The 24,962-nt window shown below is 34.4% G+C and overlaps 2 protein-coding genes across 2 annotated transcripts in view; one reads left to right on the forward strand and one right to left on the reverse strand.

The window, feature by feature from the left end:
* Positions 1-4,198: 4,198 nt before the first annotated feature.
* The window catches only part of LOC132557507 (uncharacterized), a 34,988-nt gene continuing 14,224 nt past the window's right edge, over positions 4,199-24,962 (reverse strand). Inside the window, exons 5-6 of the mRNA XM_060222003.1 lie at positions 9,707-9,930; positions 4,199-5,760 (exon numbers count right to left, since the gene is read on the reverse strand). Of these exons, the coding sequence (XP_060077986.1) occupies positions 4,422-5,760; positions 9,707-9,930 (1,563 nt within the window). The 3' untranslated portion in view covers positions 4,199-4,421. The remainder of the gene's footprint in view (positions 5,761-9,706; positions 9,931-24,962) is intronic.
* On the forward strand, positions 12,176-17,584 carry LOC132557513 (fatty acid-binding protein, brain-like). Its single transcript, XM_060222008.1, has 4 exons — positions 12,176-12,248; positions 14,288-14,460; positions 16,483-16,596; positions 17,499-17,584. Exons 1-4 carry the CDS (start codon positions 12,176-12,178, stop codon positions 17,562-17,564), a joined length of 426 nt encoding a protein of 141 aa, XP_060077991.1. The 3' UTR covers positions 17,565-17,584.

The raw sequence follows: 24,962 nt of genomic DNA on the forward strand, positions 1-24,962 counted from the left end.
CTGTTAATTTATTTAGGGTTTGCACTGAAGTATATGTAGTAAATTCAAAATAGTGTCTGAATATGAACCGAAAATGTGCATCTGAACGCCAACAGCCCACTTCCTGTCTATGGTAGAAAACACTTTAAAAAGAAATTCTGTATATGTCTGAGTCTTTATCGGAAATGAATGACTGGTAAAAAGGGGAAATGACTTGGCCTCAATAAATAATAATTTTGACCTTCAACTGTAGACAATTTTTTTTATTATTTATCTTTTGATCATTGAAAATTTCCAGAAATGAAACAAAAACTTTACAAGAAACCACAGATGGTCAGACTTGACTTTTTCATCCTTTCTGTTATCGAACACCTCTCTGCAGAACTGATTGCCACCAGACCTAGTACCAGCCCATTACCTTGTAATGCTTTAAAACCCACCTCCAAACTTCTACCCAGTGTTATTTTCTCTTTATATCTACATAATCTTCAGTATGATGAAGGAGATCGATTGACGAGTGGATGCTTTCAATGTCTGTATTGCCGTTACAAGAAAACTTCTTACAATCCACTGCACCAAAGTGACGCCTTAGGCAATATGAATTAGCACCATGATTCCAAATAGTGTCTAAATCAACTAAAATCTTCGTTGAATATATAAACTTGTTTGATTCCATAATTCTTACACTCCTAGTATTTGATATTGACAACTATTAACGACGCTGATTTTGGTTTGTGTTGAAACACATTTTCCTGCATGATTTTCAGTTTATCAGTTAAATTGATAGAAATCGAAAGATTGATAGACATTTGAATATTACTACGTGGTACTTTGTGTAGCAATAATAGTGGTAGACACCTTTATATTGAATATGTGGTACTTTGTGTTACAGTAATAGTGGTAGACATTTGTAAATTGACTATGTAGTTCTTTGTGTTACAGTAATAGTGGTAGACATCTGTATATTGACTATGTAGTACTCTGTGTTACAGTAATAGTGGTAGACATTTGTAAATTGACTATGTGGTACGTCTGTGTTACATCAATAGTGGTAGACATTTGTAAATTGACTATGTGGTACATTGTGTTACAGTAATAGTGGTAGACACTTGTAAATTGACTATGTGGTACTTTGTGTTACAGTAATAGTGGTAGACACTTGTAAATTGACTATGTGGTACTTTGTGTTACAGTAATAGTGGTAGACACTTGTATATTGACTATGTGGTACTTTGTGTTACAGTAATAGTGGTAGACATTTATATATTGACTATGTGGTACGTCTGTGTTACAGTAATAGTGGTAGACATCTGTATATTGACTATGTAGTACTTTGTGTTACAGTAATAGTGGTAGACATCTGTATATTGACTATGTAATACTTTGTGTTACAGTAATAGTGGTAGACATCTGTATATTGACTATGTGGTACTTTGTGGTACAGTAATAGTGGTAGACATTTGTAAATTGACTATGTGGTACTTTGTGTTACAGTAATAGTGGTAGACACTTGTAAATTGACTATGTAGTACTCTGTGTTACAGTAATAGTGGTAGACATTTGTAAATTGACTATGTAGTACTCTGTGTTACAGTAATAGTGGTAGATATTTATATATTGACTATGTGGTACGTCTGTGTTACAGTAATAGTGGTAGACATTTATATATTGACTATGTGGTACTTTGTGTTACAGTAATAGTGGTAGACATCTGTATATTGACTATGTAGTACTTTGTGTTACAGTAATAGTGGTAGACATTTATATATTGACTATGTGGTACGTCTGTGTTACAGTAATATTGGTAGACATCTGTATATTGACTATGTAGAACTTTGTGTTACAGTAATAGTGGTAGACATCTGTATATTGACTATGTAGTACTTTGTGTTACAGTAATAGTGGTAGACATTTATATATTGACTATGTGGTACGTCTGTGTTACAGTAATAGTGGTAGACACTTGTAAATTGACTATGTAGTACTCTGTGTTACAGTAATAGTGGTAGACATCTGTAAATTGACTATGTAGTACTCTGTGTTACAGTAATAGTGGTAGACATCTGTATATTGACTATGTAGTACTTTGTGTTACAGTAATAGTGGTAGACATCTATATATTGACTATGTGGTACGTCTGTGTTACAGTAATAGTGGTAGACACTTGTAAATTGACTATGTAGTACTCTGTGTTACAGTAATAGTGGTAGACATTTGTAAATTGACTATGTAGTACTTTGTGTTACAGCAATAGTGGTAGACATTTGTAAATTGACTATGTGGTACGTCTGTATTACAGTAATAGTGGTAGACATTTGTAAATTGACTATGTGGTACTTTGTGTTACAGTAATAGTGGTAGACATCTGTATATTGACTATGTAGTACTTTGTGTTACAGTAATAGTGGTAGACATTTATATATTGACTATGTGGTACGTCTGTGTTACAGTAATAGTGGTAGACACTTGTAAATTGACTATGTAGTACTCTGTGTTACAGTAATAGTGGTAGACATCTGTAAATTGACTATGTAGTACTCTGTGTTACAGTAATAGTGGTAGACATCTGTATATTGACTATGTAGTACTTTGTGTTACAGTAATAGTGGTAGACATTTATATATTGACTATGTGGTACGTCTGTGTTACAGTAATAGTGGTAGACACTTGTAAATTGACTATGTAGTACTCTGTGTTACAGTAATAGTGGTAGACATTTGTAAATTGACTATGTAGTACTCTGTGTTACAGTAATAGTGGTAGACATTTGTAAATTGACTATGTAGTACTTTGTGTTACAGCAATAGTGGTAGACATTTGTAAATTGACTATGTGGTACGTCTGTGTTACAGTAATAGTGGTAGACATTTGTAAACTGACTATGTGGTACTTTGTGTTACAGTAATAGTGGTAGACATTTGTAAATTGACTATGTAGTACTCTGTGTTACAGTAATAGTGGTAGACATTTGTAAATTGACTATGTAGTACTTTGTGTTACAGTAATAGTGGTAGACATTTGTAAATTGACTATGTGGTACGTCTGTGTTACAGTAATAGTGGTAGACATTTATATATTGACTATGTAGTACTCTGTGTTACAGTAATAGTGGTAGACATTTGTATATTGACTATGTAGTACTCTGTGTTACAGTAATAGTGGTAGACATCTGTATATTGACTATGTAGTACTTTGTGTTACAGTAATAGTGGTAGACATTTGTAAATTGACTATGTAGTTCTTTGTGTTACAGTAATAGTGGTAGACACCTGTATATTGACTATGTGGTACTTTGTGTACAGTAATAGTGGTAGACATCTGTATATTGACTATGTAGTTCTTTGTGTTACAGTAAATTTGTGAGGGTTTTTTTAATACTTATGATGCGATTTATTTTCTATGAACACTTTAAAGTTTAGAGACAAAAACAAGTTTGGTTTGTTTTGATGGGATCACTTTCATTGATTCTATTTTATTTTCATTTACTCAATCTAACACATAACAATAACTAAAAAAACCCCAGTAAATTGGTATTTTTACAAATCTAGGCCTAATTGTATATTTTTGTTAAAGTTCCTACCTTAGTAAAATTGACACTTCACATAAGTCAGCAGATGAAGTTTGTGACCAGATCTAAATTAAATATATTGAAAAGAGGATGATTGTTTGATATGTGCGTTTGTTGAAAATTTTAGCCTCTAGACGACAGATGACTTAAAGGTGCGCAGTATACCAAACTTTTAAAGCAATTTTAATTTGTCAAAAAGACATTGCTAACAAAAGGTTACTTCCCTTTGATAAACTATGGTTACTCTAAATCGACCCACGTTGGCCTAGCGAAATGACCAAATTTTAGGAAATACTTTACTGTCACTAAACCAAGGGGGTGGTCAGAATGGACAATGAAATATTTTCCAAGCAAACTTTTGTAGATTGTTCCAACTTTTGAAAACCCTGGATCGATTGGTGCATTAAAAGAACGCATTTTTCTCAAGCCCCGCTATATGATTCATTAAGACTGTGCACCGGGAATCTGAACTGTGATATTTGACAAGATAACACATATGGAATGGAAATACCCTCCCCCTCCTTGTCACGTGTTGTATCCTTTTGGCAGTGTTATTGTTTTGCATAAACATATGAATTTTCAGGAAATCAGGAATTTGAAGCGGGTAATGAAAACCTGTTTTCCTTGATACAGAAAACTTCATAATACAGATGGATTTCATGGTTAAGTTTATTATTACGTAAAAAGTTATTTTGCTGAATTGACATTTTAATCCATCCCGCCCCCCTTTTCTATATGCAAATTTCGTATAAACATAAAGCGCGAAGAAGTTTGGTGTTGAAATAAAAGAATATCACTGAATGATTTGGAGTGAATACTGAATCTATTCCAAGTTAAAGTCTAAAGTCGAAGAGTAGCACTGTTTATAAGATAATTATGCCGCTGTTTTTGGTCTGCGCAGTCTTATCGACTTGGCTTTCTTTCGGTTTAATTTTGCTATATTCTTCTCCGTGTCCGTTAATGAGTCACGTCTCTGTGAATAGAAACTTTTGCCCGGATGTGCAGCATTTCTACTGCGCGGTCTTTGTACACGAGCCGTGCTGGGACGAGAAGACTGGTAAGGGTCCATCCCTAATTTTTCGAAATCCCTGATGACCTCGGCATTGATAGCCATATCCGGTCCTATATGTCTGATGTCCTTGGGTTTGACGCTGGCCACCCCGCGTGAGTAGGTAACGTTTCCCGATTTTGGCCGACCTAACACTAAGTTGTTAGCGTTAATTAATTTTCCATTGTGCCTGCTCTGACACGACTTGCACCTCGACGCCAATGGTTTTGGACCTGTTGGGGGTTTTTCATCGTCAACATTGCGAGTTTGACGCATGCGTTGTTCGTATTTATTATCTTTACAATTTCCTATACAAAACGGTTGTCTACATAAATCACATATTTCCGATTGCACAAATTTCTCAGGACAGTCACCAGAACACGCTGGCTGTAAGCACCTATTGCAACAACGCTTGTCCTTATGTCCCCCCTTTGCACTTATGACGCGTTGTCGCTTTTTGAGTAGTTGTACAGAGCGTTTTTGCTCCCAGTCCTCTGTTTCCATTTGGAGCCTCTCCAGTTCCACCATTCGATCCATGATGTCTTCTGTAATGCCATCATTTGGTCGGTCTTTGGTTTGATCACGCCAGCTCCATTTCAGTCTAGCAATCTGTCTAAAATCAAGTTCTCTGAACGATTCTGGTAACACCTCCTCAAATTCGTATGGCGGAATATCTGTTTCATCAACATCAAAGTCAAATTTTCGCCATCCTTTCGCGGAGTCTGGTATCACGAAGGAATCCAGTTTTTCTGGTCTGAGATTAAGATCAGGGACGTCTCTATTTCTGTCCACACTGGGTTCGTAATCACTGTCTTCATCAGAACTACTACTACTACTACTGATATCCTCCTCGGCTGAGTGCGTACTATCTATCCCACTTGTGCTGACGTCATCGTCCTTTGGAGGCGTTGTTGATTTCTTGTTTTTATCTTCCACTGATTCCTCTCCGAAGTGACCACGGTCCCCGTATCTAGGGGCAGTTTTGTAAGAATTACCACTGATGAGGTTAGCCAACACGTTCGGAGTGAGGGTGTCGAAGTTCCCAGGACGAACATCAGTTGGCGTGTCTGAGCGTCGGAACCCACTCGGAGGCCGGCTGGAACCGTTGGGGACGGATCTTGGGCGGCATAGCCGTGAAGGAGACGGGCCTCTCGACACTATAGGCCTGAAAAATACGATAGAAAATAATGTAAGGTGATTCGAATACAAATGAATACAAAACATATAGAGAGGTTCTAGATATCTATTAGATTCCTTACGAACAGTAATTTGTATCAGTACCAATAACATGTCAGATATATACACTATATGTTTGACCTTACTACATTATACACTTGACACTACTACACTATATATCTGACACTACTACACTACATATCTGACACTACTACACTATATATCTGACACTACTACACTATATATCTGACACTACTACACTACATATCTGACACTACTACACTATATATTTAACACTACTACACTATATACTTGACACTACTACACTATATATCTGACACTACTACACTACACTATATATCTGACACTACTACGCTACACTATATATTTGACACTACTACGCTATATATCTGACACTACTACACTATATATCTGACACTACTACACTATATCTGACACTACTACACCATATATCTGACACTACTACACTATATATCTGACACTACTACACTATATACTTGACACTACTACACTATATATTTGACACTACTACACTATATATCTGACACTACTACGCTACACTACATATCTGACACTACTGCACTATATATCTGACACTACTACGCTACACTATATATCTGACACTACTGCACTATATACCTGACACTACTACACTATATATCTGACACTACTACGCTACACTTTATATCTGACACTACTACGCTACACTATATATTTGACACTACTACACTATATATCTGACACTACTACGCTACACTATATATCTGACACTACTGCACTATATACCTGACACTACTACACCATATATCTGACACTACTACGCTACACTATATATCTGACACTACTACGCTACATATCTGACACTACTACACTACATATTTGACACTACTACACTATATATCTGACACTACTACGCTACACTATATATCTGACACTACTACACTATATATTTGACACTACTACACTATATATCTGACACTACTACACTATATACTTGACACTACTACACTATATATCTGACACTACTACACTATATATTTGACACTACTACACTATATATCTGACACTACTACACTACACTATATACTTGACACTACTACACTATATATCTGACAATACTACACTATATATCTGACACTACTACACTACGCTATATATTTGACACTACTACACTATATATCTGACACTACTACGCTATATATCTGACAATACTACACTATATATCTGACACTACTACACTATATATTTGACACTACTACACTATATATCTGACACTACTACACTATATACTTGACACTACTACACTATATATCTGCCACTACTACACTATATACTTGACACTACTACGCTATATATCTGACACTACTACACTATATATTTGACACTACTACACTATATAGTTGACGTTACTTCACTATATTTGTGACGCTAATGCCTTTTACTAAAAATCAATTGAAAGTATTAGTGTAGAATGACAATAAGCTGGTATTTATACACAGAATATCTACGTTTTATGCCTAACACTATATATATATATTATCCTGTACGAGTTCCTATTTGTATGTTTCCTGTCCCGACTGTACGTCACGTCATTCCTTTATAGTGCGGGGCTTTTTTATACAAGGACATGTTATATAACACATGAAGCAGTAGAATAATTATAGCAATAAGTGCCGAGCACGAATTGGCGTGACTGATCGACCCACGTGACGTAATTAACTGTCTACAATAATCAATGTGGGGAACAGTTTTTGTATGTCAGATACTGAGCACAAATGAAGGTATAAATAGATATGTTCACATTTCAAACGTGTGGCTTCAGTGTCTGTCAATAGTTATCTGTTATTGTAAACTACAGAAAAAAAATCCATCCAATGTAGTTAGTGTTATACAAACAAAATCAATTTTATAAGTACTGTCAGTTGATCGAGGACATATCACAATTCCATAAATAATACGAAAAAGAAGATTGATTTTTTTACCGCGACGAAATCGCCTCAAGGTATGATACATGTGTTTTAGTCAGAGCATCATTCGATAGCACAGACAGTGCCCATTGTACAGGACACCTCAGATAACACCTCAGATACTGGTCTGGATACATCACGTGATACATGACAATTACTACTCAAGTGATGTCACGGCTTGATAAGTAACGCGCAGGACACCTCAGATAACATCCAAAATACTGGTCTGGATATATCACGTGATACATGACAATTACTGCTCAAGTGACGTCACGGGTTGATTATGTAACAATACATTTGTATATTAGTCTTGTTATGTCTATCTCTACACCAATGTATTTGTAATATATGGTCATATCATTATGATTATTGAATAAGCAATACTAATTGATCATCGATCTGTAATTATTTTTCATGTCATATTCTATTAATACATACTATGTAATGGAATATGAATTGATGGGGGGAAAACACGGCCGGTAAGTTTGGATACTAATTAAGCTAGTTTAAACACAAGTAAATAACACAATATGATTGATGAAAAAGCATCACAATAAATAAGTATTTTTACCTACAAATTCTGGTGAATATTACAGGAGTGTCATGCTTTTTCATTATTATTATCATTATTATTAAAAAAGAAATATTCCAAGTATAGTATTATGAGGGCCAGAAAGAAAGTCATACACAGCGTTATAACAATGAGATAACCATACATCCCCAACAAGACAATACGTCCCGACATTTGCCAGTACCTTGATAACACAATTCATTAAAATTCACGCTCAACCTGTGTGATATAACCAGTCGAGAACATTTCTCACTGATAAAAAATGTTAATTTCCACAACCTAATTGCGTTAATACATTACCAACCACCTGCGCGTTATTGAAAGGAAATATTTCCTCTTGATTAGAACCTAGACTACCACAGGTAACACGATACTATACACCTGAACACTTCTCACCTGGTGATAAATGCAAGTTCTACTGGGTGTCTTCGTTCAGTTTCCCTGTCATAGGACCAACGGAACACTCATTAATTAGCTACCAGATAAATGTATCTACTTACCTGTGATACAGATACACCATGCAATGTGATGGTATTGACAGACAGTGAAACGTAGTACAAGGGGAAGCATCATATAATATTAAAGTATAGCATATTTTTCAGATTATAACATCTGTGCCAATCTTCTGCTTATTTGTGAAGATATAAGATTTCTCTATTGTGTTTTTCCATATTTAGATATCAACAATTTTGTTTCCCCATTCTACAGTGTTCACATGTCGCAATGGATTCGATATACAAGATCTTGTTAACTATATCACGATTTTCGTACAAGATTTCAACAGCTAACAAATAAACATATGGTCGACATAATGATCTCCTTAGGAAATATATTATCTTTTGTGCGATATGAAGTTTGGCATGCTTGATACCCGTGAAGCTCGTTAGAATACCTGGTAGTTCCGTTGTTGTTAACATTGTTCTTATTTGGGAATGTGGCATTACTTACTTGGATTGACCAAGAATTAGAATTGGGGTGTCGTGAAGCTGAAAACGTGCACCTGTTGGAACATGTGGTATTATTCACTTCATCCTTTTTTAAAGGGTCTTGTAAATCTTTCATTTGTATGTGTCTTGCTCTAGTCTCATCGATTTAATGTTTGAATGAAGATTCTGTTGACGTGCCAATAATAACTTTGTTCTTTTGTCGCAAATCTTATCAATGTAAGAACCCCATCATCTAGATTCGAAACATTCTTTCATATTGATAAAAACACACGTATATTTAAAATGATCGAAGTACAATTTCAATCTATATATGTCTCATGAAATCTGGTAAAGAGATGAAATATATTTGGAGTCCGGATTAAAAATTACCATCATTGCTTATTTTTCAAAAACTATGTACATATGACGTTATCAGAAAAAAGTGCTTACCTTTCAGGTGCTTGGCAGGTAACCGGTTTACATCTGAAGAAAGAAGGGTCGGTATCAGAGGATTTGAGAGGGGTCCAGTCTTTGGGCTTGAACGCTCTTAGGCTGGCGGCCAGCTGGCTGCGGTAGATATTGGTGTTTGTGTCGGCGTACTGTTGTTGTTGCTGCTGCTGTTGGGCTAACTGGTTCTGAATACTCTGAATCTGCTGTTGCTGGTGGTACAACTTCTGAAATGTATTACAGGCACTGTCATTAACAATCTCTTATATGAGGAAAACGATCCATTGATGGTGCAGCCACATGCAATATGCAACACATACCAGTAATTACGCTAGAGGATGGTAGATCGCGTAGAAAATATATATGTCACAAGTAATGTGTCACATAGACCAATCGTGTAGAAATTGAATGTGGTCACCCTTACAAACACGATTTACAAAACCCCACAGAAACATATTGTTTTAGCTCGTACTTGAAAGTCATCATTTGTGATTGATAGTATGGTCCACAAAGCGAAATGACTCAATGCAAATGTTATCAGGTGTAATTAGCTTAAATCCATTGTTGTGCTGACGTGTTCGCTCATCCAGTTTGTTAACCCATTGTAAATATCCAATTAATTATCTGATACCAGTCAACATTCACAAAACAAACAGTAGCCAGCCTTCCAACCTCACATGGCTTAAAGTATAAAGCATAGGCAAATCGCTAAAGCATCCACTCAGTTCTGATATACTCTCATTCTGTTTCCATAGAAATGAAGCGCAACGCACGTAACCCGTTGCTAGGCGAGACATGCGGACATAGCAAAGCCATTACAAAATGATTAATTGCAAAGGAGCAAATCCTGTACAAGCTACATATCGATATATATTATGGATCATTTGATCTTGTTAGAACGCATCAATTATCGTATTTTAAATTACAGGAAGTAGCGTAGGAAGCGACGTGAAATCCCTTTGTTGGGGCGTAGGACAGTAAATGTGTTGTGGGTACTGGCTGAAAGGGCAGGATTCGTTCCAGACAATAAGTTAGAACAAATTGAGTACATTATGATCTTCCCCTGGGAAATCGTTGATGATAATTAATGAAATATTTATTGACTTTTGATCATAGTACATGTATTGATTCCCGTATAACCAGTTGTTTGATTATTTAAAATTTACCTACATCCGTTCTGCTTGTGCAGGTCCCAGCTATAATCAGGTCATGTCCCTAACGGCCAACTTTCCCTATTTATGTCATATATTCTAGAAGTTCAAAATGTCAAATTAATTAATTATATATCTATCTACAAGCTAAACTGTCGGATACATGACTACATGTAAAACACAACATATAGCCCCTATATAAACAGACCTGTTTTAGCTATCCTATATTTATAATAATTTATATCCCTAATTTACTTACGTCTGGGACATTCGGGAAGCTGAATGTACCTATTGAATGTAATGACGTGACCGTTTAGATCAGAATTGTGTTATGATGCAGAAGATAACGATATCTTGATTTGTCTAGGGGAAGTCGGTTTAACCTTGAATCTTTAGATATAGTTAGCAAGGCTGATTTTTGACGGTCATTTTAGAACATTTAAGATGGACAGGTATTTTAATCGTCTGGGCCCTTCTTGACTAAACAGCTTTATCTGTTATCTTGTTGACCAAATGTTTAAAGTCTAAGGGTTTCGTCTAGATATATCTCTATCATTTACGAGCAATTCACTTCAATTGGTGACGCTCCGAGAACGTGATCAGTGGAGTTAAGCCACCTTTAAAACAGGTAAGTTTCTCAGTCGTATTTCTGACTGTTGTCAATGCGATAATTTAAGTATGTAATCAGAGAGTTGGAGAAAAACTTAATTTATAGTAAATTTGAATGGATTTGATATCAACAACCCACGTTAATTATGCAGACTAGGTTTCAAACGAAATTGGTTAATGTATTGCCTATCAAATTAAATTGTCAAGTCAATTGAACATAAATAAATCATTCGAACATGGTCTGATCATAGGTTCATAGGACGTTAATATATGGTTACGTACCGATACCACTTATCCACTTGTAGCTATTGGACACAGAACAAGAAAACCATACCATTATGCACATTAAGATATTTGATATAACCTGTATACCGTAAAGTTCCAAATATAGGTGTGTCGAATTAATCGTCTGGGTCCCTCTTGACTGTTATCATGTTGACCAAATGTTTTAAAGTCTAAGGGTTTTCTTCTAAGTATCTCCATATCCTTAATAAACCACTAACTTCCATTTGAAACTCGATAAGTGGCATAACGTGGGTCAAAACCCACGTATTATGCAATTTATTATTTTTTTAGTAACAAATTTAAAAACAAAAGCAGCATTGTTAAATAAACTAAGTGTATATATCCTTAAGTGTGTTTTTATCTAAGGTCAGACCCGAACGGAAGGTTTACTGACATTCATCCACGTGGCAGCAGATTCTAAGTGACCATGGCGGCGGTTTTAGGATATTGGAAACTGGACAAGAACGACGATAAATGGGACGAGTACATGAAAACCGTCGGTTGGTATTGTATCGAAAGATTGTAGAATAAAGTAATACGCGATATCCAAGACTGCTCTTAAGGACAAGGTCAAAGGTTAAATTGTAAATCAACCATTACATGACTCCTTTTCTACAGATAACCAAACACACTATATGCCAGTATTGATAACTAAGGTACTTGTCGTAGTGAATATAGAGTAAACTCTCGTGTAAAAAACGCGTGGCCTCCTGACGTTTTTTGGTTCATGTTCTTGTGAATGTTGCTATTGTAGTGTCCATGTTTTACATTCTAATACTGCGCAGATTTTACAATACCAGTCCCCAATCTTCTAGAGTTACGATCACTTTCGCCCTCTGCACCCCTGGAACATTTCCTTTCAATGACCAAATGGCCATTGTTTTTCTTATTACCGGAACCGGAAACCACCATTTACATAATGTTAATCATTTCTGTTAGTTTGCTTGAATTAAATTTCATTCTGTTAAATTAATCCTATTTCAGTAAAAGTTGATGCAGAAGTCCATCTAATGTGTTGAACTCGTTTCTTACTTCTTTCCGACTGACTTTAACCTCTTGATAAAACACATATAACTGCTATACCATCTGTTACATTAGGCGTCAGACATTCATCATATTTCATAAAGCCATTATTGTGTACCGTAAACGATTGTTATATATGATGTAACTACCCATGAAAACAATTTTGCGTCACAGAGCAAAAAGTGTCAACGATCATCAATTTTAAAAAGTCGTTTGATGAGGTCGATATATGTCTTTATCCTTTCTAGCCAATCAGTAAGTGTGAAAAACATTATTTACTACAGAACTCGTGAACCTTTAAACATGTAAGGATCTGTACAGAATGAAAAATGACTTCAGAAATTTTAGCTGAACTATTGATGATAACTATAATAACCTATCTATACATGACGTCACTTTATCAGTAAGGCAGATGATAACTAACATCTTGTGTTACATAACCGTAAAGACCACTCCATCAGATCTGATAACGTCTGCACCGGACAAAAAAGCTTAAACACCTTAATTTTGGTTTGATAAAAAACTGAGGTCAAGGCTACTCCATATATTAGATAATTATAAACGGAAAAATGAATCAGAATTTATTTTTCATGGATTTAATTAAGATGACATTGTGGTATCGATAACATTTTGAGCAAACGCTTTGACACTATTTCACTATAACACCACTGGAAATTCCATCACTAGTTCTATTTCCAGCATGCATCCTTAACGACCTTTGTCTACTTGTGTAATACCTGTGTAGCCTGTAACATGGACCCTGATTACCATCACGCCTTCGCTATTGTAACACAACAGATCAATAGATCATTGACTGGCAGACATGGAGTAGAAATATGATCATTTATATATAATTACCGGAAATATCACTTGTCACTTGATTATCTCTGATGTCCAACGTCTATTAAATTCAGAGTAAAGATATTCTTAGCTCTGTTTTATTTTAAAAGCCCATAAAATCAGTACTTACCTATGTGCCTACATAAACACGTGATGGCTAGTGTGCTATAAATACACTTTCAAATTCAAGGACACTGCTCTAGGGCTCATTCAAGGGATAACACGTTTTTATATCAGGACAATCAGAAGCGTAAAGAAGCCTTATGTTGTAGCAGGCTCATTACATAACTTCGTAGGTTGGTGGTATACATGGTCCAACACATGTTTTAAAATCATATATACAATAGGTTAGGTAAATATTGATAAAATAAAATTATGACGTTTATTGTCAATCTCACCATGAATGCCTATGGATTGTATAATACGAAGTGTTATTACTGGTTTCATAAACAGTCTCCTACTCATAAGTTTCGACCGTAAAGTCACTTTTCCTATCACGAAAATTATTGCACGGGGATGAACGTGACAATACCAAAGGTTAGTTTAAGTATCGTCTCATGTTCAGTGTATCTGGATGCTGTCAAAGGTATACTGACAATACTTTGTGGTATTTGATATGCCTACTTTCATATTTTTTTCTCGTGATCTAATAGGTGATTATTTTTTACATTTGTAGGGGTCAATTTCGTACTCCGTAAAGTAGGAAATTCTATCACGAGTTATGAAGACATTGTACAAAATGGCGAAAACTGGGAGATGCATTTGTTGTCAACATTTAAAAACCATCATCTGCAATTTAAGATTGGAGAGGAGTTTGACGAGGTCACTCCAGATGGAAGAAATTGTAAGGTAATAATATTATTCTATATGTCACATCTTGTTTTGAGTCACAAAAGCTGAAACTCTCGGGTATTAGTTAATCAGAAATATCTTTTCTATTTTAATATTTTATTCAATAAAAATGATAAAAAGCAGTAATTTTTTTGTTAATAATCGCTGTTTCGAGCGTGTGCTTAAGCATACAAGCATACGTTATTGTTACGTCACTGGTGTATGTACATACAAGATGATTATTTTCCTTGTAAATAAGTATATGATATGATATATATATGCCCTATTAGACATGCATCTCTTTATAAGTAGAGATGTATTTGATAAGTATGATATATGAGGAGGTCCTGGCTGGCAAGAAAACGAAAAGACATAATAAACGGGTGTGATAGTATGTGACCTTAGTTACAACATTTGTGTACCTGTTTATAACGGTATCACTGAAGGAGTGCTTCACGTGTTGACACTGTAACTATCCTACCAGATAGCCAGTCAAACATTTACCCGTCAGGTATACATAAACCTTTTTATTCCTTGAATATTTTAAGTTTCGGAATACTCTTTACCATTCGATATCTATCCAATTTTTAAATACCAGAAAGGTGCATAATTAGGCCATCAGGGCGCCACAGTTTGGTGAAACAAGGAGTTTAGTTGTATTGGTGATAAAGACTACGATATGATAGAAAGTTGATTACATATTCAGTATCCACAACAAAGGTGGCTGTATAGTTCTTAGTATGTTGTGTCAGTTACTTATAGAGCCATCACTATCATTTCTTATCCAATCACTCGGAATAGCCGAGCCTTATCATCATTAAGTGTGTCAGTCAGAGAATATGTTGATGATGTCTTTTGTGAAGATTAAAGATATTTACAAAACGTAGCCAGTACCGATTAAAACTTTTTATGGTGTTTTCATCGATAATTATTAACTTATTTGTTTATTTATGAGAAATCAGAAATTATCAGATTTTTAAAAAATTCATTAGTATATTGAGCTTAACAATAGCAGTCAAATGAACCTTCATTAACATAACGAAATTAATTATATATAGAAAAAAATGGTGTTAATAACAATTTCATCACCTTTTGATATTTATCTCCAAAACTGTTTCGCAATTAAAAAAACCGCTCTGAAAACTGAGGTCATATAAGTTATAAACACATAGAACAACAGTTGATGATATATTATACTTGAACATAAATAGAGATATTTTGAATCAAATATATACTTTTGCTTACCTTTAGACCTGCTCTTTCGTGAAAACCGACGTTAAATTAATCTGATATCTATACTTCGTGAGCAGACATGTATTGTTTGTGACACCCTTTACGTACTTGTCAGACACATCGTGTGTTCTCATATAAAGTATCCTTTACTTCAGCATACCAATGTGATAGCAAGTTTGTGACACTTTAATATGACTCTTGACCCACCAATGAAAAAATCACGTTTAAAACATTTTTGTAATAAGGTTAATTGCAACCGAAATCGACTCATAATATATATCCAAGATTTTTGCGTTGGGACTATTAAAGCTTTACGAGTCTATCATTAAATACTTATAGAGGACACTGTAAGTTTAACAATACCAGAAAACAGTGTGATTTAAGGCTCTCACGATACCTTTTACAACCTTAAGATATATGGAAACTTTTATCACATCAACTAGACTCAATACGTACTAATGGGTTCGAACAAAGGCGGAAAGTTCATGTTTATATAGAAATGATTGAACTGTTTATGATCCTTTAATATTTGTCTGCACTACCATGTAAAGGGACATTTCGCCAGATATTGTTTCGGACCTTACTGATCGTATCCTTAGATTTGACTGGTTCCCTACTATCCTACGGTTTTGTAGTTTAAATATCGACGGTGCTCATAAATACGATATACACTTTATCAAAATAATGGAAAACAGTAGTTTGAATAAGTACACGAATATACCATTTAACCTGTATGTTATTATTGAGAAACTGGTAATTACTTCAGTAACTTTGAAAAATGTATGATATCATTTTGTTTTGTTTCAGTCAACATTTGTAATAGAAGGGGAGTCTCTTGTACATTACCAGAAAGGAACAAAGGCTGGAGATGTGAACTCTAAAATCACAAGGACTAGATTGGACGACGATACAATGACAATAGTATGTTTATCTAACATACTAGAATGTATACCATTAACGAGACATAAGTATTGTACAATATAACAGGGCTAAACGGTTTACGATTTAAAACTAAATGTTAAACCGGAACTTCACATTTTTTATCAAATGAACCTATTATTCAAGACAACTGGGGTAATTTCAGTGTAAATGAAACATAAATCTAATCGTAACGAATTTATGAAGTGATAATGATTTTGAAAATATAGTTATGAGTTACACCGACAAAAAAATTGAATCGATTATATGTTTAGTTAAATATTATATAGAATAAGTCCTAAATATATATGGATATGAAATACTATGTCGCACTTTTAATCATAGTAGCTAACACACAAAGACTTGCTATTCTATTGAAATAGTATGGGATTTATTCAGTATGCTGTGTCATACATTCTTGGCAAGCTGATCAAAATTCCACATGGATGAGTACCACTCCAAGACCGAGGGTAAACATGGCTGATTAACCTCGCCAATTAAGTCTTTACTACCATTACGATAAAACATGATAGCTGTATAAAACAATAACGGTACACACTTATTAACGTTACACTATCACACATACATTCAGGTATAAACGCTATCATGATTTACACTTAATGACTTTACACTATCACATTTACATTCAGATATAAACACTGTACTGATTTACACTTAATGACTTTACACTATCACACATACATTCAGGTATAAACACTATAATGATTTACACTTAATGACTTTACACTATCACATTTTCATTCAGGTATAAACACTGTACTGATTTACACTTAATGACTTTACACTATCACATATACATTCAGGTATAAACACTATCATGATTTACACTTAATGACTCTAAAATGTTGAGTTATCAATCAATAATGTCTTTTCTTGTTTTACAGACATTTGTTGCCGAAGGAAAAGATATAACGTCAGTGAGAATATACAAGAAACATCCAAAATCCTGAAGAGCATACATATAGTAACAGTGATAATTTGTAACACAATATTGTCTCACAGAGAAAGACGAGAAGATAAGACAATGCAAAGGAGTGTTAAGTTTATCAGTAACTGAATATATGAATGCTATTACAATGCTCATTTAAGTTTATATGTAATATTTGCTCAGAAATTTACTAGGACATCCACTTACAACTTGTGTTGACTAGTGTGAAGAGATGCAAAAGTGTCGACTGAGACAAAACTATACCATTTGTTCAACTGGATTTTTAGTGTCATCGATCCTTCAGGTATAACTTCGATTATTTCAAAGCAGGGCGTTAAACACATGTGAACAAAACAGTTTATGATTAATTTCTAAGCATCCCAATTTTTTTCGGGATATGACGAGGCAATAAAGGTTATATACCATACCTGTATCATGGTATTTTTTTCAGAAAATAACTCTATATGTTTTCTATACAAGTAGACTAATTAATCAAGATTATTTAAATGTAATATAGCTATTCTGTTCAACAGTTTGTCACATGATAATCAAGTAATATACCCAGATAATTACATATTTCACACATGTGATAAAGTCAATTTCAATGTCGTAATAGAGACCATATTTTGTATAGATTGTAAGCTGTATATAATTATCATGTAGATTATTGAAAGGAACACGAGCTTGCTTTATGTTACTAATTACATTAATATGTTTTGGTATTATTCACATGTAATATGACCTAGCGTGATCGGTTGAATGTTCCCATTGTTTGCAATATCACGTCATAGTTTCATCATTACAAATACATTGCGACATCACCAAAGAAATAGATATAGAATGAGAATATCGCTTATGCTTAGTATAATAAAAGCCTAATTAAATGCCGTTTTCACGAATATTTGTAAAACTTTTAAAGTTATGGGATCAATAGAATCTTGTATTTGTTTCCAATTTACAAAAGGCTCGGTAAATTGAAAACCTCTAAGACTCGTTTCATAAATCTAATCTTGTAGGGTTCAATGTTGATTAAACAGAGCAGAAATCTAAATAAATATCAGTATACTGATGAGCTGATCTGTTGAATTTTAACATATAAAAAGCATACTAAAAAGAACTTTGTTTTATCGGCACCACCTATTAACATTTCATGTAAGGACATTTACGAAATACCTTTCCATAATTTCAACACTGTGTATATTCATATGTATGGAATTTAAAGGCGGTATTATTCTATGAGATGATAATTTGTGTCAGAATTCCAGCTATCGTGGAATAAAGGACAAATCACGATCTTTCTAATCAGTGACTGACCCTTGTTTACTGTTAATTGTACCTGAGGAAGCCGTACCGACAGAATACACACACAGCGTGGTGGTACCCTTTGTGGTAAGAACCTCCCGAGATCTACACATGTAATTTCTGTTCCATGTGAAGTGCTGTCAATACGGGTTCGACGTGTACATGTTTCTGCATACATTAATTATGGCCCTGTTTCTTTGTTTCTTAATCTGATAACGACATTTTATGTTTTTCAACACAAAAACAATTATTAAAATAGTGTTTCAGATAGACACGTTATCGCCTAATAAGGGCGTTATGAACAACGATTCGTATCATTTAACAAATCTAAATATGATATAGACATAAAGAACTTTAAATAACTCTTCATGGAAATTCAATTATTTCAAACACATGCTTATCTCAACTTTGTCGATTTGTTTTCTTGAATACGTCAGAAATTTTTTTGACATTAAAAGAGCGTCATCTTTGAAATTAATCATCTTCCTTGCTTCTATATATAGCGCATTTCAAATTGATAAATGACAGCAATTATAATGTAACCGATATTGGTGTTACCATCTGTATACCTGAAAGGTAACTGCTACAAAACAAATCACGTGACCTTTATTGTTTTAAGATCTAGGTGACACAACGGTGATATTACTTAGATGTCAAAATGATCTTTAAGATTTTATTTTTTTTGAATTTTTTTAAAAAATTTAATAAAGGCATCAGCCCGCAGCAATTAAACCTGCAAGCATTTGTTAGTACTGACACCAATGTCACCAATATGCTGAGTTGTGTTTTGTTGGTATATTTTCATTTGAACAGAAAGGCTGTAATCATTTTAAACAGATCTAACCTAGTTAAAATATCATTACGATTTTGGTAAATATGTATCTTTCAGTAAGTCTGGCACACCATAGAAGGAACCAGTTGTTCATATATAACCTCGGTAGATGCAAAGTAATCCGAATGTTCATGTTGTGGCTACCAAAGTATCAAAGTTGCTATGAAAACGTTGTCATGTTTCTATATTACCGTTTCAAGGACGCATCAGAATTTCAACGTGAAGATAACAATGTAATCAAATTATAAATCAATATGCAGCAATTTTCATCATGTTGGCGACGTAAGTATCGGGCTGTATTGACAGAATATTCTGAACTTTGTACTAACCAAACCTAAAGAATATGTATGGATTTTTAGTGGAGAACATTTCCTCAACATTACCATACACTATTCAATTTCCCTTGATTTTACTATACTGTTCCAAGTCTTATCAGGAACCACCCGCAGAATACTATTGATCGTGACGTGGTTTTATGCAAATATAACATGACATGGAAGATTTGAACTAACTTAACCGCTGTAGTTCAGTTTTATAAATTATTTTAATGCCACATTATTCACAGTAACGTGTGTTTCGATCAATAACACAAAATCTGTGATCGTCAGACATTTACAACCTTGGTAATTGTATAGGATTAGAATTAGATACATTAAAGCAATTAAAACCCCATCATACAGCTATTTCCATGACTCTTCAGTGATGCTAAGGATGAAACCTAGCATTGAAATCTAAAAGGCTACTGAGGAAAATCCAAACTAGTTGAAAGAAATGTCAAAAAACAAGATTTAAAGTTGCATGAAGCTATACATTCACTATAAACATTGCTGACATAGGTAAAGGTTTTTGTAACATGAGCTAACTAATAGGAATAAGATAAAATACAGACCCTTTCTGGACCATGATAAGCTGTAAAAACGACACCTATACCGTATGATCTGAATCAATATCGGAAGATTATCTGCCCCGGATATGGAGTTACTGCGGTAATTAATCTAACTTATTCATGGATTAGTGGTGTTTGAATGGGTAAAAGGTGATAAAATACCTGTAACGTATTGATTGCCTCATTCTAAAAAGCTATGATAGGCTGTTAAGATACTACAAGCTGTAATCTTCCTGGAATTTTTTCTATAATCGATCGTGTCTATATCACGTTTACCTGTTCTATGGCCGATAGGTTGACTCGTTAGCAAATATACCGAAACGACATAAGTCGGTCAATCAGTGTGACATTTAATTAATTTGAATCCGATAGTATCAGGTTATTCAAGAGTTCTAGCAAAAACGATTATTCATGAGTTCATTGTATCATCTTTCACTCTAATGATATAGAATTGATATAATCTGACTTGCCTTTGAATTCAGTACAAAGTTATACATAACGAGAGGAGATCCACAGGACAAACTGTACTTTTAATTAGTGAACTGTCTTACCGAAAGAAGACTAGTGTCTTTCCTTGATAAAAAACAAGTGTCTTACCTAGATGAAAAAATCTAGTCTCTTATCTAGATAGGAAACGTTTATCTTAACAAGCAGGAAATCGATTGGCTTATCAATAGAAGATGTGTGTTTTAACAGGAGAAAACACGGGCGTGATATATAGAGATGACACAGACTAAAAAAAGCCGTAGTATAGCTAAGAGAAAATAAGAAAGTAGTGTCTTTTCAAGAGAATAGGAAGTGTCTTGCCTTGGGAGGACGCGATTGTCTTACCTAGAAAGAAGACGAGACGAGTGTTTCTCACCTCAAGAGGAGACAAGTGATTTCGAAAGGAACATGTATCTAACCCACAGAAGTGGCGATTAATCTAGGCAGGATACATGTGTCTAACCTAGAGAGAAAGTCGAGTGTTTAATCTAGACAGGATACATGTGTCTAACCTAGAGGTTTGCAGAAGAGACGAGTGTTAAATCTAGACAGGGGTCTAACCTTGTTGGTCACATCTGTAGAGAAGAGCAATGTTTAACCTGAAGTCTTATATGCAGAAGAGAAGAGTGTTTAACCTACAGACGATACAAGTGTCTTATCTAAAGTAGAGACGAGTGTTTTAGCTACAGACAAGACAGGTGTCGAAGCTAGAGAGGAAAAGCGTCATATTTGTAGAGAAGACGAGTTGTTTGTATGCAGAGGAGAAAGATGTCTAACATAAAGAGGATACAAGTGTCATATCTGTAGAGGAGTTTAATCTAGAAAGAAGACAGGTGGCCAACTTTGACAGGAGACAAGCGACTAGCCAAGAGATGAGACCTTAGGTGTCAGATTATCTCACGGCGATATAGTTGCCAAAATAGATATGATAATAATATGATATTCAAAACATAATTCTTCGATGAAATATAGTGGAATGCATGTTGGTATCAAATTGGCTTTGATTGTATAAAAACGTATTCATGTAACAAAATAAAACAATACCGTATACCTGACAAGACATATGATGAGTATAACAGTGTACTTAATCATAATTTTGGTGGAAATATGATACTATCATTTGATCAAGAGTCAGTAGAAACACAGCACTATGCTAGTATCGATATCAATAAATCGTGCCAGATTTTACCTGACAACTTACCCTCAGTGATTTGCGTTTCCGCCGTTTGTTCCCTAGTTTAGTCCCCATTTGTAATATTACATCACGGGATATTCTCACTTTTAATACGCCTGTATCCTCCTGACTTACAATAGTGTTTTGATATCCACTCAGTTAGTGCAGCACTACTCCTAAAGTGATACTGTCACACCACCAATGGTTACTGTTACACAGAAGCCACCCTGGCAGTCCAAACACCACGTGGGGTAATGCCGTACATTGATGAGAGCTCTTGTCTTATAGATAGCTTTGTATCAGACGGCGTTAGTGTGACAGCCAATACAGGTACAGAACAGGTAACGAGGGCTGACCGTACAGGTAGTCTTAATCTTAACCCAGACAAATCACACACAACATACAGCTAAATATCCGAACACTCTACTTGTCTGGTCACGTGATGAATGAAAATCAATGTTTAATCAGTGATTATAATTAAAGCTCGCAGGAACAAAATCTGAGATTTCAACAAAAGGCATTAGGCTTTAAGTACCCCCAGGTAATCTTGATCCTATTTGAATAATAATTCCGAATAGTGGACTAGTGCTATACAAACACATTAAGGAATGTATTGGGAATGTTGACACTGAAACACTACAACTGAACACATATAATGACGGCAGATATCAAACTTTCATTTCAACTTTCCTGTTACAAGTGATAGTGCTAATCATGTTTTAGTTAGTCTGGTTAAACAAACATATCACACGCCTTCAGTAGTCGTCATAATTATATACCTAATTATAATATAAAGCATTCCGAAGCATGGTTTCTAAATTGACATATAAATAAATGGCATTTTGTGACAACATAATACGGTTAATGTCTACATAAAATTGCTTCTGTAAAATCTATTCATTACCTTGCTTAAGTGTGTTTACTCCTAGTTTACTGGTTTATTTTAACGTAGAAGTATATATAGATATGGAATATGAAAACTATTAAACATGAGTGCGCGTGTTTAACACATGACGAAAAATGAAAGAAATGTATACAAGATCATCACATCATCCAATGTATCTTGTCTTAGAGATGATGTTTCTAGAAAAGTAAGTTCATGTAAATACTTTTTTACAATACTTATTATGATATAAAAAAAATGTTATATATTGTTTTTAATTTGTATTGAAAGGCATTTTTCACTTGCATGTCTATTGTTCAATCTTATCAATTGACGAAATTCCAAAATTGTTTCTGAGGCTAATGAACATTATAAAGACCTGAGTAAGAGTTTACCAGCGGTTAGTGAAAAACTGCGATCTTGCCACAGAAAACACATGGGAGGTCCATGCCAAATCAATGCTCACAATATATCAATCTCAACAAATCTACAGCTGCGAAATGATAAAAGAATGTTCTTAATTCATTTTTGAATTTTTTCACTAATTGTCGGTTATCTCTAACCAGTCTTTGAACAATCGAGGTCTTCATGCTACTATGTAAGAGGGGAAATATATTTACTCTATGAAATTAACGTCATCTGATTTATCATGAAGTTTGGATTTGTTATTGTCATGATAGATATATTCTACATTAAGATAGCTGTAGTTATATAAATAATTGTGGTGTCTTATTAATTAATAAGGTTGATAAGCTATATTCCGGGATAATCAGTATAGATATAACAAGGTAGAAACGAAACAAACTGCACCATGCAGCTGTTTCCTCCTTCTAGGACAAAGGTATCTCATTAGCAAAGTGGTATTATTTGTGTTTGATTTCTGCAAAAGATCCTATTAGTGGTATACATTAAAACAATCAGAACATTTGGGTTGTATAAAAATATTGTAACCATATCATAAGGAAATTCAATATTTTACGAAGTTTTTGTGTTCATAAACACTCACCTATCACTAAAAAACCTCTCTGTAAATAGGCAACTAGATATTGGCAACGTTTATACAGACCATTATTGTTAAAAACATCACGCTTCAATAAAATAGTTTATACCTTTTCAAGAACATTCGTGTAGCTTTTGTTAATATTTTGTCTAGTTTAATCGAATTAGTGTTTTGATTAAGATTTTGTTAACGCGTTGGTATTCTCTATGTTGTTTTCATCCTATAAGTTATTACTTAGATTCGAACAAAACCACCCCAAAAATGTAGATATAATAAAGTACCGCTTGTTGCTTCAATACTTGTATTTCCTCAATCAACAGCTATCCCTCTCCTCTATTAAGTCTAAGTGATTCCAATCTATATGTTCCAACAGAATTATTTCATTTTCATTTCTCGGTAACTTGTAGTCGCAAACTGGTTAATTTTAAGAAGAATCATATCTCATGTTTATCATTTCATTCATTTAAGACTCTCATTGTGTTGGTTATATAACTTGGACAAAAATCCCATATTTAATCGTTGATTATTCCACAAATAAAGTAATAAAATGCTCATATATCGTTTTTCTTTACTGGTCACGCATTCACAAGTATGACACATAGACACAATGCCTGTAAATAATTGATGTGTCTATTAAACATTCAGGTCATAGAACGATAGTAAAACACCTGTCCTCCTACTCAGTTGTACTGAGAGCTGGTTGTTGTTTTGTTTATTCTCGATGTTACAGTAAACAACTATAGACCACCAACTTTAACAGGTTCGTGTTATCATTCATTTAAAGAGGCTTCAAATGTACATTTAATTAAGGTCGTCTTTGTGCAATGTCTATCTAATCAATTGATAAGATATCAACG

Source organism: Ylistrum balloti, unplaced genomic scaffold, assembly GCF_031769215.1.
Source record: "Ylistrum balloti isolate Yb309-2 unplaced genomic scaffold, AGI_CSIRO_Ybal_v1 Utg370682, whole genome shotgun sequence".
NCBI lineage: Eukaryota > Metazoa > Mollusca > Bivalvia > Pectinida > Pectinidae > Ylistrum > Ylistrum balloti.

What these genes read in the sequence shown, in the direction of transcription:
- LOC132557513 (XM_060222008.1), top strand. Translation starts at nt 12,176, where the DNA reads ATGGCGGCGGTTTTAGGATATTGGAAACTGGACAAGAACGACGATAAA. An exon ending in CAGATGGAAGAAATTGTAAG is followed by an intron (nt 14,461 to 16,482) that starts GTAATAATATTA and finishes GTTTTGTTTCAG; the next exon opens with TCAACATTTGTAATAGAAGG. An exon ending in ACGACGATACAATGACAATA is followed by an intron (nt 16,597 to 17,498) that starts GTATGTTTATCT and finishes CTTGTTTTACAG; the next exon opens with ACATTTGTTGCCGAAGGAAA.